General features: G+C 48.1%; 1 protein-coding gene and 1 long non-coding RNA gene across 5 annotated transcripts in view; one reads left to right on the plus strand and one right to left on the minus strand.

The window, feature by feature from the left end:
• depdc7a (DEP domain containing 7, paralog a) overlaps positions 1-17174 on the plus strand; it is a 74279-nt gene that overhangs the window by 56284 nt on the left and 821 nt on the right. For 3 of the 4 annotated variants that reach the window (XM_072466278.1, XM_072466279.1, XM_072466280.1), the window contains exons 6-8: positions 7296-7429; positions 7915-8040; positions 14124-14202. In XM_072466278.1, coding sequence (XP_072322379.1) covers positions 7296-7429; positions 7915-8040; positions 14124-14202 — 339 coding nt within the window. The remainder of the gene's footprint in view (positions 1-7295; positions 7430-7914; positions 8041-14123; positions 14203-17174) is intronic. The other variant, XM_072466281.1, reaches the window with a different exon arrangement.
• Positions 1-17174, minus strand: part of LOC140384520 (uncharacterized) — a 37711-nt gene that overhangs the window by 2323 nt on the left and 18214 nt on the right. The window lies entirely within an intron of this gene.

A 17174-nucleotide genomic window follows, 5' to 3' on the forward strand; every position in this document is an offset into this window, starting at 1 on the left:
TTAAGCACCTTTGACGTTGCCCTCGCGAACCCTTGCCAGAACTCTAAGCTTCGGGCATGCCCAAAACATGTGGACATGGTTTGCAGGACTGCCCTTGAACCTCATACAACTATCTTCTACCCCAAAAAACTTGCTCGTTCTTGCTGCTGTCATGTGTGCCCGGTGGACCACCTTAAATTGAATTAGACTGGGACTTCCGGTGGCGTGGGCGAGCAGGGCGGCCGCAACAACAAGAGCTCCCGCCGGTGGCCACTATTCGCGGCGATGTCGGGGAAATCCCCGCGTCCTCACGCACTCCCTGACTATCGTCGGCCTTTGGGGCTGTCACGAGCAGCCAGCAGGGCCGGTTTAAAAACCGGCGAAGAACCCTGCGCTGGGCCCGGCGTGGCAGGTTAGAGCAGTGGGGGCGGAGGTACGAGGAGGCTGAGGCAGCAGGCCTAAGGCCAGGGCACTATGTAGGGAGGGTGCTCCACGTCGGATGGCTCTCACCTAGGAAGAAGAAAGAAGGTTGAAGCTTGGTCCCAGGGGAGCTCTGGGTGAATGCAGAGGAGAAAGAAAGAAGGTTTAAGGAAGTTTGGTGAAGTTTTTTTTTTTTTCTTCTTCCCACCCCCCCACCCTTTTTTTTTTTTTTTTACAAAAAAAAGTCAGATTGCTGAAGGACAGGAGGGTGAAGGGGGAGCGAGGAGAAAAGAAAGAAGATAAAAAACAATAAGCCACTAAAGGATGCGAAGAGCAGCGTCGAAGAAAGGAGGAAACGCGGGTTCGCCGCCGAAGGGGAAGACTAGCAAAAGTGTTGACAGGATGGCGGAAGCCGAACTGTAAGGCGGGGCCGCACTACTTACGGTGGAGAAGATGACCGAGGTGATGGCGGTGGAGCTGGAAAAACAGTTTGTGAGGCACATGGAGGCCTTGAGGAAAGAGACGGCGGTCGTGTTGAGGTCATTGGTGGAGGAGGCAATCGGCCCGACGAGGGTGGAGGTGGCAAAGGCATCGGCCAAGGTGAGCGAGCAGGGCGAGGAGGTGGAGGAGGCCGTGACACGACACAGCGACCAGGTCACCTCGATGGGGGACGAGCTGCGGAGGGTGGTGGAGGTTAACCGAGGACTCCGAGCAAAGCTGGAAGACTTGGAAAACCGCTCAAGGCGGCACAATTTGAGAATTGTGGGCTTGCCCGAAGGGACAGAGGGCCCAAGGCCAATGCAATACTTTGCTAAGAAGTTGGTGGAGCTGATGGGGGAGGGCGAGAGCCCCACCCTGTACGAGCTAGACCGAGCTCATCGGTCAGCCCAAAGTGAACGAGCCGCCAAGGGCAGTAATTATCTGCTTCCATAAGTTTTGCACGGAGAAAGCTGGGCGAAGCAGGAGCGTGAGGTGCTGTGGAATGGTACTGCGGTTCGGATCTACCAGGACTGGACGGTGGAGTTGGCAAAAAGACGAGCGGCGTTTGGGCGAGTGAAGGCGGCTTTGTACAAGAAGGGGGTGCGATTTGGTGTGGTGTACCCGACGAAGTTGAGTAACATATAATGCCAAAGACTTTTATTTTGAGACGGCGGAGGCGGCTGAGGCGTTCGTGTGGGCAGAAGTCTTGGGACAGACGTGAAGAGCGGAACTGGAAGAGAGACTGTGGACTGTTTGAGCGGTTGGAAAATGTATAAATGTTACAACTTTCTTTTTACTGATTTGTATTGAAATTTACTTCTCTTTGCATTATTACAGAGTTCAAGTTAATGGCGTTCTGTGTTGCCGCGGTTAAATGTTATGTTAGTGAATTGTTGGGGTTGGATTGTTGGGTATGTTTTGGTGTTTCTTTCTCTGGGACTGGGTGGAAGGGGGCGAGAGGTCTTGGCGGGGGGAGCCACCCACGCTAGCTAACTAAAGTCAGTTAGTGAACGGGGGTGAGGTGAGGAGGGCTGCGGACGTTGGAGCCTGGATAGCGGGCTTCAATGGGCCTACGAGGCGAGCAAGAGGGGGTGGAGGGATGGATGTTGGGGGATATTTTTGTAGGGGGGGTTCTTGGGAGGGTGGGGGAAGGGGTTCGATGTTAACAATGGACAGGGGCGGGTCAGGCTTATGGGGCAGGGCCTGGTGGTATGGTGATGGTGGATAAGAAAGGTGGGGGGGGGATGGTGAGAAACCCCCAGTAAGGATAGTCACGTGGAACGTGAGAGGGTTAGGAGGTCCGGTCAAGGGTGCTTGCACATCTTAAAAGTTTGAAAGCCGATGAAGCAATGCTGCAGGAGATTCACCTGGAGAGTGAAGGACCAGGTGAGACTTAAAAAGGGCTGGGTTAGCCAAGTGTTTCACTCCGGATTTGATGGAAGGGCTCGAGGGGTAGCGGTGTTGATCAGCAAAAGGGTACGCTTCCAGATGGAGAAGGTGGTGACAGATCAGGGGGGTAGATATGTGATTGTGGCAGGGGGGCTGGAGGGGAGATTAGTAGCACTGTTAAGTGTATACAGTCCCAATTGGGACGATGTGGGATTCGCAAGGAAGGTGTTTGGGGCTATTCCAGACTTGGACACGCATGAGCTGATTGTGGGGGGGTCTGGAACTTGGTGCAGGAGCCAAGGTTGGACAGATCACGGCCACGCTTGCTGGTCTCATCAGGGTGGGGCGAAGGCGCTGGCTGGGCTAATGGTGGAAATGGGAGGGGTGGACCCTTGGAGGTCCCTGCAACCAAGGGAACGGGCGTATTCGTTTTTCTCAGCGGTCCATAAGGTATACTCGCGGATCGAATTTTTTGTGGTGGGGAAGGCTTTGCTGGCTGGAGTCAAGGGGTCGGAATACTCTGCAATTGCAGTGTCAGATCACGCTCCACATTGGGTGGATATGGTGCTGGAGAAGGGGGCAGCGCAGAGACCGGGGTGGAAACTGGATGTGGGGCTTTTGGGCAACCAAGTGTTCTGTGAGAAAATTGAAAAGGTAATTAAGGAATATGTAGGTTTCAACTGTACGGGTGAGGTGTCGAAGGCAGTCGTCTGGGAGGCTCTAAAGGCGGTGGTGAGGGGTGAGGTAATTTCATTTAAGGCCAGGCTGGACAAAGAGGAGAGGTTGGAGCAGCAGAGGGTAATAGATGAGATGTTGGAGGTAGATAGGAGGTATGCAGAGGATGGGGACCCGTCGAAGCTGGAAAAGAGGAAGGAACTACAGGCGAGCTTCGACAGACCAGGAAGGCGGTGCGCCAACTGAGATGAGCAAGGGGTGCAGTTTATGAACATGGAGATAAGGCAGGTCAGCTCCGGAGGGAGGCAGCGGCAAGGGAAATTCTCAGGTGAAGGATAGAGCAGGGAAGTTGGTGGTGGCTCTAGAGCTGATTAACAAGGTTTTTGAGGAGTTTTATGAGGTTGTACAAGTCCGAGCCACCTGGGGGAGACCGTGAGGTGCAGGAATTTCTAGATGGGTTGGAGTACCTGAGGCTAGGGGAGGGAGACAGGGCTACATTAGAAGGAGCAATAGTGGAGCAGGAGATAAAGGATGCGATTGGGAGGATGCAGTCGGGGAAGGTGGCAGGGCCGGATGGGTTTCCGGTGGAATACTATAAAAAAATTTAAGGATAGGTTGGCACCCCTGATGGTGGGGATGTTTGAGGAGGCGATAGGGAAGGGGGTGTTGCCGCAAACCTTCGGGCAGGCATCTATTTTACTCTTGCTAAAAAAAGATAAGGATTCGATGGAGTGTGGGTCGTATCGGTCCATATCACTTCTGAATGTGGACGTAAAAGTGTTGGTGAAGGTATTGGCGGGTAGGCTGGAGGAGTGCCTCCCGAAGGTGATGGGGGAGGATCAGACGGGGTTCATGAAAGGGAGGCAGCTGTTTCCGAACATTAGGACGGTTTTGAACGTTGTTATGGCACCGGCGTAAGGGAAGGAAACCGAGCTAGTTGTGGCATTGGATGCCGAGAAGGCGTTTGATCGGGTAGAATGGGGGGTACCTGATGGCAGTGCTGGAGCGGTTTGGGATTGGACCAAGGTTTGTGAACTGGGTAAAGCTGTTATATAAGGAACCGAAGGCGAGTGTCCGCACAAATAATATCAGTTCGAGATACTTTTCTCTCCACCGTGGGACGAGTCAGGGATGTCCTATGTCCCCCCTCTGCTGTTTGCACTTGCTATTGAGCCGATGGCCATCGCATTGAGAAGTTCGGGAGCATGGAAAGGAATAGTGTGGGGGGGATAGAGCATAGGGTGTCCTTGTATGCCGACGACTTGCTGCTGTATGTGTCGGAACCGAGTGAGTCGATAGGAGGAATATTGGAGCTACTGTGGGTATTTCTCTGGGTACAAGCTGAACCTGGACAAGAGTGAGTATTTTGTGGTGTCTCGGCTGGGGGTGGGGGCAGAGAAGGGGGGGCTACCATTCCGTAGAGCAGGGACTCATTTTGGGTATCTGGGGGTGCAGGTTGCCCGGGAGTGGGGGAGGCTTCGCAGGTACAACATCACTAGTTTGGTGGGGAGAGTGAAAGCCGATCTGGCAAGGTGGGATGGCCTTCCTCTGTCACTGGCGGGTCAGGTACAGGCGGTTAAAATGAATGTGTTGCCGCGATTCCTGTTTATTTTCAATGCCTACCGATTTTCCTGCCAAAGTCTTTTTTCAGGGAGATTGAGGGAAGGATTACCTCATTCATATGGGGAGGGAAGGTGGCCAGAGTGAGAAAGGTGCTGCTACAGAGGGGAAGGCAGGCAGGGAGTTTGGGTCTCCCGAACCTGTTGTACTACTACTGGGAGGCGAATGTGGAGAAGGTGCGGATCTGGGTCAGAGGGGTTGATTCTCAGTGGGTCAGAACGGAGGAGAGTTTGTGCAGGGGGTCGGGGCTGAAGGCACTAGCAACAGCGCCGCTCCCGATAGCTCCGGGGAAGTATTCAGGGAGTCCGGTAATAATAGCTTCATTGAAAATCTGGAGGCAGTTTCGCCAACACTTCGGGTAGGGTTTAGGGTCAAGGGAAATGCCGATTCGGGGGAACCACAGACTTGAGCCAGGGAGGTGGGATGGAAGTTTTCGGAAATGGGAAGAGAAGGGGATTAAGACGCTAAAAGATTTGTTTCTTCGGGGTCGGTTTGCAGAATTGAGGGAGCTGGAAGCGAAGTATGGGCTAGAGCAGGGAGAAGTGTTTAGGTACATGCAGGTTCGGGATTTTGCCAGGAAGGAGATACAGAGCTTCCCAAAGGAACCGGCCTCCACATTGCTGGAGGAGGTGTTGACGACAAGGGGACTGGAGAAGGGGGCAGTGTCAGCGGTGTACGGAGCTATTTTGGAAGAGGATAAGGCACCACTGGAAGGGATCAAAGAAAAGTGGGAGGAAGAGCTGGGAGAGGTTATAGAGGAGGGGGTCTGGTGTGAGGTGCTCCGGAGCGTGAATGCCTCCACCTCATGTGCGAGGTTGGGGCTGATACAGCTGAAGGTGGTATATAGAGCGCACCTCACTAGGGCGAGGATGAGCCGATTTTTGAAGGAGTAGAGGATGTGTGTGAGCGTTGCGGGGGGGGGGGGGGGGGGGGTGCCCGCGAATCGCGTTCATATGTTTTGGTCCTGTCCAAAGCTAGGGGAGTACTGGAAGGAGGTGATTAGGGTAATTTCCAAGGTGGTGCGTGTGAAACTGGACCCGGGTCCCCAGGAGGCCATATTCGGGGTGTCGGACCAGCCAGGGTTGGAAACTGGAGCAGAGGCAGATATCATAGCCTTCGCCTCGCTGATTGCCCGAAGGTGGATCCTGCTGGGATGGAGAGCAGCCTCTCCACCCAGTGCCCTGGGGTGGCAGGGGACCTGTTGGAATGCTTGACCCTTGAGAAGGTTAAGTTCGAACTGAGGGGAAGCTCGGAGGGGTTCTACAAGTCATGGGCACTATTTATTCACTTTCAAGAACTGAATAACATCGAACATTAGTGGGGGGGGGGGGGGGGCCTGTGTAGATTAAGGGTGACTCTGGGTAATCCCTGATTCCTTTTTGTCATTTGTTTATGTAAACATGCAGGCTGATGTTTGGGGGTTGGTGGGCGGATGGGATCGTAGTTATTATGGGGATTGACATATCTTGCTGATTATTGTTTATTGTTGATGGGTGTAAATGTGGGAGAAATGTGAAAAAGGGGCAGAAGAAAAATATTTTTTAAAAATAAAATTAAAAAATTGAATTAGGCTGAGCCTGGCACATGAGGAATTAATCCTGCCCAGGGCCTCTGCCCACAGACCCATTTCCAACTCCTCACCTAGCTCCTCCTCTCACTTGCCCTTGAGCTCCTCCACCGGGGTTTCCTCCACCTCCTGTAGTTCCTGGTAGATATCCGACACCTTCCCCCTCCCCCACCCAGGTGCCGGAGACCACCCTGTCCTGTGTCATCAGTGGCGGCAGCGTCGGAAAGGCCTCTACCTGTTTTTTCAGGAAGGCTCATACCTGCAGATATTTAAAGGCGTTTCCTGGCGGTAGATTAAATTTGTCCTCTAGCGCCTTCAAACTGGGAAAGCTTCCGTCTATGAACAGATCCTCCATCCTTCTGATGCCTGCCCTCTGCCAGCTCTGGAACCCACCATCCATCCTACCCGGGACAAACCTGTGGTTGTTACATACTGGGGTCCAGACCGACGCTCCCTCCACCTTCTTGCACTTCCTCCACTGTCCCCAGATCCGCACTATCGCCACCACCACCGGACTTGTGGAGTAACGGGTCGGCGAGAACAGCAAAGGAGCCGTTATCAAAGCTCCCAGACTAGTACCTTTACATGACCATTTTTTTTTTTAAAGGGTGGGAGTGGTTCGTAGCTGGTTGAATAAATCACTGGGTATTCTCTGATGCTTTTCCCAATCTCTCTCATTCTGTAGCCTTGAAAGTGTGTCAAGATGTTCCGTTGTAGATGAGAGAAAAAAATTGAATTGTTAAACTTTCATAGAATCCCTACAGTGCCGAGTCCATTTGAGTCTGCACAGAGCCTTCGAAAGACCACTCTACAACCCCACCCCACCCTACCCTAAGGGGTGATTTGGTATGGCCAATCTGCCTAACCTGAACATCTTTGGGCTATGGGAGGAAACCGGAGCACCTGGAGAAAACCCACAGACAACTGGGAAAATTTGCAAACTCCACACCAGATGGTGACATCCCTGGTGTTGAGGCGGCAGTGCTAACCAGTATGCCACCGTGCTGCCCAAAGAGTTGCTGCATGGGTCTGTGGATGTGGAGGCAAATCATGGCACCCATAATGCCTTCCTGTCAGAGAAACACAGGCTAGAGACTGTGATCTTTAAATCACTGGTTTCTAAAGTATCAGACGATGCACTGTTTACCGTCTCTTTCTTTTGCAGTAAATGGTAAGTTTGAACCAGCGCTGGAGGCAACACAGCTATGTCTAAAGCTTCTGGATTCCAGGAATCGGGATGAGCTCAAGAGGTTATTGCACTTCACTACACAGCCAGCATCCATTGCCTTACAGACAGGGGTAAGTGCATAATCTTCTGTAAGGATTTGGCTTTTAATTCCATTTTAATGATTTTGGTTGGACTCTTTCTTTTACTCTTCAGTAGCTGGCCATTCATTCAGCAATCATAGAATCCCTACAGTGCAGAAGGAGGCCAGTCGGCCCATCAAATCTGCACCGACTCTCTGAAAGAGCAGCCCACCTAGGCCCACTCCCCATCTCTATCCTCGTAACTCCATTTAACCGGCACATCCCTGGACACTTGAGGGACAATTTTAGCATGGCCAATCCACCTAACCTGCACATCTTTGGACTGTGGAAGGAAACCCACAGGGAGAAAGTGCAAACTCCACGCAGGCAGTAACCTGAAGCCGGAATTGAACCTGGGTCCCTGGCGCTGTGAGGCTGCAGTGCTAACCACTGTCCCACCATGCTGCAAGTGAATTTGCAAAGTTTAATTTCTTGATGTCATAGCAGTAACTTTATCTAATTATTTCCCCCCCCAGATTGAGAATAGAATTGTGATGAAGAGAACATTTGGTAAAGCCATAGTTTCTAATAAGAACCTTCCAAAAGGGAAAGCTGATCTCTTGGTTTTGTTCCTTCTTGATCATCATAAAGATGTATTTAAGGTATGTAAGAACATAAATAGGATCTGTATTGGCTACATGGCCTCTGGAGCCTGCACATTCAATATGATCGCGGCTGAACTTCGCATCAACTTCTGTTTTCCCTTCAGAATCTTATTCCTGTAGAACTCAGTCTTTCAATCTCTATCTTAAATGTACCTTTTTAAAAGAGCACCCAGTTCTCTTTTTTTCCCCCAATTAAGGGGCAATTTAGTGTGGCCAATTCACCTACCCTGCACATCATTTTGGGTTGGGAGTGAGACCTACGCAGACACTGGAGAATGTGCAAACTCCACACAGACAGTGGGCCAGGATCAAACCCGGGTCCTCGGTCCTTGAATCTACTTGACCGCTGACCATCCACAAATCAATGGGCTGGAAAATGCCAAAAGATTCACAACCTTCTGAGAAGAAATTTATTTTCATCTGTCCTAAATGGCTGATTCCTTATTCTTATCCTGAGACTGTGACCTTCCATGGATCTAAACATGCCTGCTAGGCGGAGCAGTCTCTCAGCAGCTACCATTTTGAGCACTTAATTTTACATGCAGTCAACTCTTGTCATTTGTGCCTCCATTCCCTCTCCCCCTCCATTACAAATTTGTTTACCTGCGTGAATGTGTATGTAGACCAAATTCATGTCTCCAAACCTTTGCTCATTGGTGATGTAGAATCTCGTGTACAATGGTTAAACTGAGGGCAGCATGGTGGCGCAGTGGTTAGTACTGTTGCCTCATGGCGCTGAGGACCAGGGTTCGATCCTGGCTCTGGGTCACTGTCCGTGTGGAGATTGCACATTCTCCCCGTGTTTGCGTAGGTTTCACCCCCTCAACCCAAAGATGTGCAGAGTAGGTGGATTGGCAACACTAAATTGCCCTTGATTAAGAATAGGGTACACTAAATTTATACTAAAAAAACCAAAACGCTGTTAAACTCTTTTCCACAAAGAAAGTGTGCGTGCATGGGTTGGAACGCAACACCCCCCCCCCCCCCCCCACCCCCCAAACACACGAATGACTGTACTTGGTCCATTGTATTTGATGTCTATACAAGACGGCACTCTCATCCCAGGAGTATGTTTTACAAAGCGGAGTGCAAAGGCAGAATGATGAGGTTTGGTATACAAGAAACCTAAAGCTGTGTACATGAATGCTTAAAAGGGGAAGATCCTTTTGTCTATAAATCTAGAGTTGCAAAATTAACACTTTCCAAACAAAATTAAATAAATATAGAGTACCCAATTTGTTTTTCCAATTAAGGGGTAATTTAGCGTGGCCAATCCACCTAACTTGCCCATCTTTGGGTTGTGGGGGTGAAACCCACACAGACTAGGACCAGGATCGAATCCAGGTCCTCAGCGCCATAGGTTTAAAATTAACATCCAAGAATATCTGCACACTCTACGATTAATACAAGTTTATTTTTGCTTTATCCAGAGAATTATCCAGTAAATCAAATTTGCACAAAACGGTACAAGAACATTTTTCCAATTGAAATTAGTTTTCCCTGACTGGTTTCAAATAACTGGTAGCTGTGGAGTGAAGGTCAAGTGTGATTACTACTAGTGAGTGAGGATTGTAAAGCATTTTTTGGGGGATAGAAATATGGAATTTGCACCAACCCTCTTCCCCTAATCCTAATCCTAACTAGTCTACACGTTCTCCCCGTGTCTGCGTGGGTTACCTCCCACAAGTACGGAAAGATGTGCTTGTTAGGTGAATTGGACATTCTGAATTCTCCCTCAGTGACTCGTAATGTGGCGGCTAGATTTTCACAGTAACGTCATTGCAGTGTTAATGTAAGCCTACTTGTGACACTAAAAGATTATTATTTTATTTATTTTATTATTATTTTCTAACATTAACCCAATAATCAATGTCTACGGGTGCTGACAGCCTGATGGGTATCTTGCCCAGGGTCAGTCATGGCTCAGTTGTAGTATTCTCACCTACAGAGGGGTCTCTTGAAAGGTTAGTGTCAGCTTTTATGATGGTCAATGTTGTGAACTCAGTATTTTGGTGTTTCCTAACAAGCGGTCTTGAAGCTGAACTGGGGCACTTTTAACATCACTGGCATTTGTGCATGCAAATAGACAGTCTAATATTGCAGCCTGTAGTTTTTTTCCAATTAAGGGGCAATTTAACGTGTCCAATCCACCTTTTGGTTGTGGGGGTGAAACCCACGCAAACATGGGGAGAATGTGCAAACTCCACACAGACAGTGACCAGAGCCAGGATCGAACTTGGGACCTCGGTGCATGAGGCAGCAGTGCTAACCACTGTGCCACTGTGCTGCCAGTGTTAACATCTTTTAAATAAAGCCCTTGAGGCCTTGACTCCCATAATTGAATCCACCACATGGTGAAGAGGCAGGCAGCATTTGTAGGCATCGTCACTACATGAAGTGGTGATCTTGTATAGGTCTATAAAATAATGAGGGGCATAAATTTTGTTTTCTATAAATTTAAAGTACCCAAATTTTTTTTTCCAATAAGTGGCAATTTAGTGTAGCCAATCCACCTAACCTGCATATCTTTGGGTTGTGGGTTTGAAACCCAAGGGGAGAATGTTTGCACAGTGACCTGGGGCCGGGATCAAACCCGGATCTTCTGTGCCATAGGCAGCAGTGCTACCCACTATGCCACAGTGTCACCCAATGAGGGGCATAGATAAGGTAGATGGTCAACATCTTTTCCCAAAGGTAGGGGAATCTAAAACTAGAGGGCATAGGTTTAAGGTGAGGGGAGAGATACAAAAGGGTCCAGAGGGCCAATTTTTCTCACAGGATGGTGAGCATCTGTAATGAGCTGCCAGAGGCAGTAGTAAAGGCAAGTAAAATGTTGTCTTTTAAAACGCATTTGAGTTATAAGGGTAAGATGGGTATAGAGGGATATGGGCCAAATGTGGGCAACTGGGACTAGCTTAATGGTTTAAAAACTGGGCGGCATGGACAGGTTAGGCCAAAGGACCTGTTTCCATGCTCTTCACATCTATGACTCCCATGACTCTAGGAAAGCTGGTGATGGGGGAGCCGTGAGCAGCGTTTGTAGGCACCTGAAGAAATAATAATTGAAATTGTTGCTACATGAAAGCTGGCGATGGGGGAGCCAATCAATGGTTGCAGCCACTGGAGGAACCAAAACAACCGTGGGAGGGAAGTCGCCATGTGCTCTGCCCAAAACCAACCCTGGAGCTATGAGTAGCAAGTACTCTGCAACAACAAATTTAGAGCTGGGGGTGTTGCAAAACACAAAGGAAAACCTGCTGAGCTCAGGTTATGCCTTGGTTTGCGGAGAAAGGAAGCAAGTTAGTGCTAAAAACTTGTGGCACATTGTGCACACACAGGTCCTTCCATATAGAGAAATGGCAGGGGGGTTTTGGCACTGAAGACACCATTTGATGAGAGCACAGAGCGAAGGAGCTTGTATACACAACAATTTGACTCTTGTTCAAGCTAACCAGATATAAAAGCCCCAACATTCCAGAGCGTGATGGGGTGGACATTTGACCTCCTTGGATATCGAGTATAGCTGGAAAAGAAACGTATGAAAAAATGGTGGAAAGTCTGCAGGGCCATTACTCCCCAAAACCCTCATCGCAGAAAGGTTTACGTTACATAAGCGCGACCAATAAGGTGAATCGATTGCAGTTTGTAGCTATCTTGAAAAGAATGGTTAAATGAATTTGAGGATGTGTTAAATGATACCATCAAATAGATTAGCCTGTGGTTTAAGGGGTGGAGCTATTCAAAAGTGGCTGATAACCGAAAGCAACCAGCTTGGGAAGGCTGTATCCATGGAATGAGCAGCTAAAGAAGCTCAACAGTTGAGTTCAAGCAGAATTCTCGAGATATTGTCGGAAACTCTCGCAAACACAGGCTCGCGCTCGTCATGGCTGTACAAAAACTGGGCTCTCGGCAATATCACTCGTGTGCAGAAATTGTGGCAGAAGGGCCACCTTGCATAAGTTTTTTTTGGAAAAAGAAACAAGCTTCAGGCAAAAGTTGCAGGAAGCAAGTGTCTAATAAAACAGATGGCATGTGAATGAAGGGAAAAAGTGTTCACGTGGATGTGTGAAGGAAAGTGATTCAGTCCGAAAACTAGCTGTCATTAAATGTGCTAGATATTGCTGATGCAATAAAGCGATATTGGGTCACTCCATTACTGTATGGTCAGCCGGAGGAGCTGGAGGTGGACACTGGGGCAGCTGTCTCTGATGCCAGAGACTGAAGAGAAGCTTCAACATATTGCTCTGCAACCTTCAAAGATTAGTGTTAAAAACCTACTGTGGAGAGGTTCCGTTGAGCTGTATTGATGTAACAGTGCAATTAAATGGACAGATGGCAGAATTGTCCTTGCACATAATCAAAGGAAACTTTCCGGCACTAATGAGAAGAACTTGGCTGGAAAAGTTCAGATTAAATTGGACGAGGTAAACCTCTTACAGATTCCAAATCGGGCAAGCTGGGGAGCATGAAGGATATCCCAGCAAAGCTGAAGATCCAGGAAGAAAGTCAGACAAGATGTGTAATGGCTAAGTCAGTGTCATGCAAAATCAGACCTAAGGTAGAGGTAGAATTGGAAGGGCTGGACAGAGAAAGGAGTCCTTAAACCTGTTATGTGAGTGATTGGGCTATGCTGATCATACCAGTGATTGAAAAAAGACAGTTCTGTATGCATTTGTGGTGATTTCAAAGTCACCATTAATTAATATTTATTGTCACAAGTAGGCTTACAATAACACTGCAGTGACGTTACTGTGAAAATCCCCCAGTTGCCACGTTCCAGCGCCTGTTCGGGTACACGGAGAATTTAGAATGTCCAATTCACCTAACCGCACATCTTTTGGGACTTGTGGGAGGAAACCTGAGAACCCGGAGGAAACCCGTGCAGACACGAACAGCGACACAAGCCAGGAATCAAACCTAGAACCCTGGAGCTGTGAAGCAATAGTGACACCCACTGTGCTTAATTGTGTACTGTGTGCAGAGTAATTCTCTATATATGCCTGATTGGCCTATTGGTTGGAGGCCAACTATCAGTAAAATTGACCCCTGTCAAGCATATCTTCAAATGAATATGTATCAGGATTCACAGTGGGACCATTCAGCACTTCAAGTCTGCACCGACCCTGTAACCCCTTCTTAAGCCCTGTATTCATAGTGGGCAGTCTAACATTGCAGCCTACAGTGCTAATATCTTCTAACTAAAGCTTTTGGGATTTGGTCGAACCTCCCAAGGCCCTCCAGATTCAATCTTGAATCCACCACAGTGTGATGATTGTAGAAATTGTTATATTTCATATTTGTGGCAGTAATGTTATTTAAAAACCTTATTTTGAAATACATAAGTGTGTTGATTAAAACATGTAATTAAGATGGTGTAATTGAGGTAATGATTGATTTCAACCATTTATTTGTTTACAGAGTGATGACTAATGAGATATTGCTGGAGATTCCCTGGAGAGTAGATTATTTGAGGGATTGTATTTAGTCCTAGCTAAGGAGGTGATGGAACATCTTAGTGGGATACAGATGATGTAATGAATAGGAGCTAGGTTTGGCTATAGTTTGCAGTTTTGCCAAATGGCATTGGGTGATCAGAAGAGTCTGACAAGATAGAAGGATTTTCAGGTTGTTCTTGAAAAGGGTGGTCTTGGTCTGTGTGTGTCTGTCTGTCTATCCGTGTCTCTCTCACTCTCTCTAACGTCTGCATGGATAAACAAGTAAACTTGTGCTTTGTGTGGCATTTGAACTGTATTGGATTGCTTAGTTGGAAGTGGCAAGTTAGTTTAGTTTTTTTCCCCTTTTTTATTTAAGAACCGTTTTTCCTTTTATTAGAACAGTTTTTCCTTTTATTTAAGAACTGCGAAACTTTACAATTCAGTTTTTTAACATAAGATGCCCATTTGTCAGTTTTACAAATTGTTAGGCATCTATTCCAGTATTCTAACGTCTAGTTTTGGATGAATCCAAACTACATTCGAGGAGCCATCTGTACAGCAAAAGATGCTGTTGCAGCCAGAAGTGCACCAGGAGTGATTTTTCAAGAAAGAAATGAATAACGCCAGTTTTCAAATATTTATCAGGTCCCGGGATCGTTGCACAAAATGGTGAGTGAGAAACTGATGCTCATTCAAAATGGTGGAGATCCAGACCGCGATACAGGTATGTGGCAATGGAATAAGATGAGTTACTTTGACACAGCCTCTTGTGAAGTGATAAAAATACATGGATTACCATCAACATTTAATGGCACATTACTGCACCAGTTCCAGTATGATGCCTGAGCGAAATATTGATTGAATTTTAGTATAATGATGGAGCGGCACAGTTCTTAGCAATGCTGCCTCACAGCAGCAGGGACCAGAGTTTGATTCCAGCCTTGGGTGACTTGAGTTTGCAAATTCTCACCGTCTGTGTGGGTTTCCTCCCACAGTCCAAAGATGGTCATGCTAAATTGCCCCGAGTGTCCAAAGGTTAGGTGGGGTTACGGGCATAGGGGATGGGGCCTGTATAGGGCGCTCTTTCAGAGGGTTGGTGAAGACGTGATGGGCTGAATGGCCTCCTTCTACACTGTAGAGATTCTACGACTGCTGCGGTCATTGGGAAATCAATGATTATATTTTCCGCTTGTTGGTTGTCTCATTAAAAGACCCTGCAAAGTTGCACCTTGTTGAATGAGATGTAAAGTTAGGCTTTGTGCTGGTGGTTGAAGGTGCGCATAGAGCATTCACTCTTCTAGAAATTCCATCCTTTTATAAATTTTAGTACCCAATTCTTTCTTTCCAATTAAGGGACAATTTAGCGTGGCCAATACACCTATCCTGCATATTTATTTGGGGTGTGGGGGTGAGACACACGCAGACACTGGGAGAATGTGCAAACTCCACACAGAGCGACCAGGGGCTGGGAACGAACCAGGTCCTTGGCGATATGAGGCACCAGTGCTAACCACTGCACCACCGTGCCGTCTTTAGAAATTCCATCCTGTCCTGCATTATGCTTGAAAGTCGTAGAGGTCATTAAAATGAGCTGCAGTATGTAAAGTAAGAAAATTGCACATTTCTGCCTTGTGTTTCTGCAAAATACCCAACCAGCATTTCAAAGCTTATTGTATTGCTACTAGTTTAAAGTAAGGTTGTGTACTGGGGCTATACAAATTTCCCAATCCAGATGGTTAATAGGAGGTGGCCTCCTCTAAATCTCCCTTTTTGAAAGGACAGTAGTCTGCTCTGGTCATTTTAGATGTTTTTGTGCACTGACACGAGATAGGTAGGGTAAGTGCGGGGGAACAAAACTAGTGGGCCATAAGTACATGGCGGTAGTAAAATCAAATAAGGAATAGAGGAAAAACCTCTTCACCAAAAGTGGTTAGAATGTGGAGCTCATGACTACAAGGAGCAGTTGAGGCTGGATCAACATGAAACGAAATAAATAAGAAGGATCAAATGACTGTGCTGCAGACTGGCTCTAGACTAAAATGGGCAACTTAAAATGGGCAGCACAGTAACATAGTGGTTAGCACTGTGGCTTCACAGCACCAGGGTCCCAGGTTCTATTCCCTGCTGGGTCACTGTCTGTGCGGAATCTGCACGTTCTCCCCTTGTCTGCATGGGTTTCTTCCAGGTGCTCCGATTTTCTCCCACAGTCCAAAGATGTGCAGGTTAGGTGGATTGTCCATGATAAATTGCCCTTAGTGTCCAAAAAGGTTGATGGTGGATAAGAAGGGTGGGGGATGGGACTCCCAGTTAGGATAGTCACGTGGAATGTGAGGGGGTTAGGAGATCTGGTCAAGTGTGCTTGCGCATCTTAAAAGTTTGAAAGCCGATGTAGCAATGCTGCAGGAGACTCGCTTGAGGGTGAAGGACCAGGTGAAACTGAAGGGCTGGGTTAGTCAGGTGTTTCACTCTGGATTTGACGGAAGGGCTCGAGGGGTAGCGGTAATGGTCAGCAAAAGAGTCCGATTCCAGATGGAGAAGGTGGTGGCAGATCAGGGAGTTAGATGTGTGATTGTGACAGGGGCGCTGGAGGGGAGGTTTGTGGCGCTGGTAAGTGAATACGGTCCCAATTGGGATGTGGGATTCGCAAAGAAGATGTTTGGGGCCATCCCTGACTTGGACACACATACTGGTAGTAGTGGGGGGGGGGATTGGAACTTGGTGCAGGAGCCAAGGTTGGACAGGTCACTGCTGCGCTCGCTGGTCCCATCAGGGGGGGGACGAAGGTTTTGACTGGGCTAATGGTGGAAATGGGAGGGGTGGACCCTTAGAGGTTTCTGCACCCGAGGGAATGGGAGTACTCATTTTTCTCAGCAGTCCATAAGGTATACTTGCGGATCGACTTTTTTGTGGTGGGGAAGGCTTTGCTGGCTGGGGTTGAGGGGTTCGCATTCGGTGGATATGGTACTGGAGAAGGGGGTAGAGCAGAGGCCGGGGTGGAAATTAGATGTGGGACTTTTGGGGGACCAAGGATTCTGTGACCAAATTGAAAAGGTAATTGAGGAATATGTAGGTTTCAATTGTACGGGTGAGGTATCGAAGACCGTTGTTTGGGAGGCTCTAAAGGTGGTGGTGAGGGGCGAGGTGATTTTGTTTTAAGGCCAGGGTGGACAAAGAGGAGAGGTTGGAGCAGCAGAGGGTAATAGATGAGATGTTGGAGGTAGATAGGAGGTATGCAGAGGATGGGGACCCAGCGAAGCTGGAAAAGAGGAAGGAACTACAGGCGAGCTTCGACCGACTGTCCACCAGGAAGGCGGTGCGCCAGCTGAGATGAGCAAGGGGTGCAGTTTACGGACATGGAGATAAGGTGGGGCGTATGTTAGCAGGTCAGCTCCGGAGGGAGGCAGCGGTAAGGGAAATTGTTCAGGTGAGCAATAGGGCAGGGAAGTTGGTGGTGGCTCTGGATCTGATTAACAAGGTTTTTGAGGAATTTTGAGGTTGTACAGGTCAGAGCCACCTGGGGGAGACCATGAGATGCATGCATGTTCAACTAGCAAAATTGGAGGGAAGGTTGTGCGCTGATTTTGCAAGTCTAATTTTCCGAACTTGTAAGTTCTACTTTCAAAATACCGTTACAATTTGCATCAAGTTAGCCTTGGACCTTTTGGAAAAGACTTTCTCCACAGTATGATCAGTTTA

Source organism: Scyliorhinus torazame, chromosome 10, assembly GCF_047496885.1.
Source record: "Scyliorhinus torazame isolate Kashiwa2021f chromosome 10, sScyTor2.1, whole genome shotgun sequence".
In the NCBI taxonomy this organism is placed as follows: Eukaryota; Metazoa; Chordata; class Chondrichthyes; order Carcharhiniformes; family Scyliorhinidae; genus Scyliorhinus; species Scyliorhinus torazame.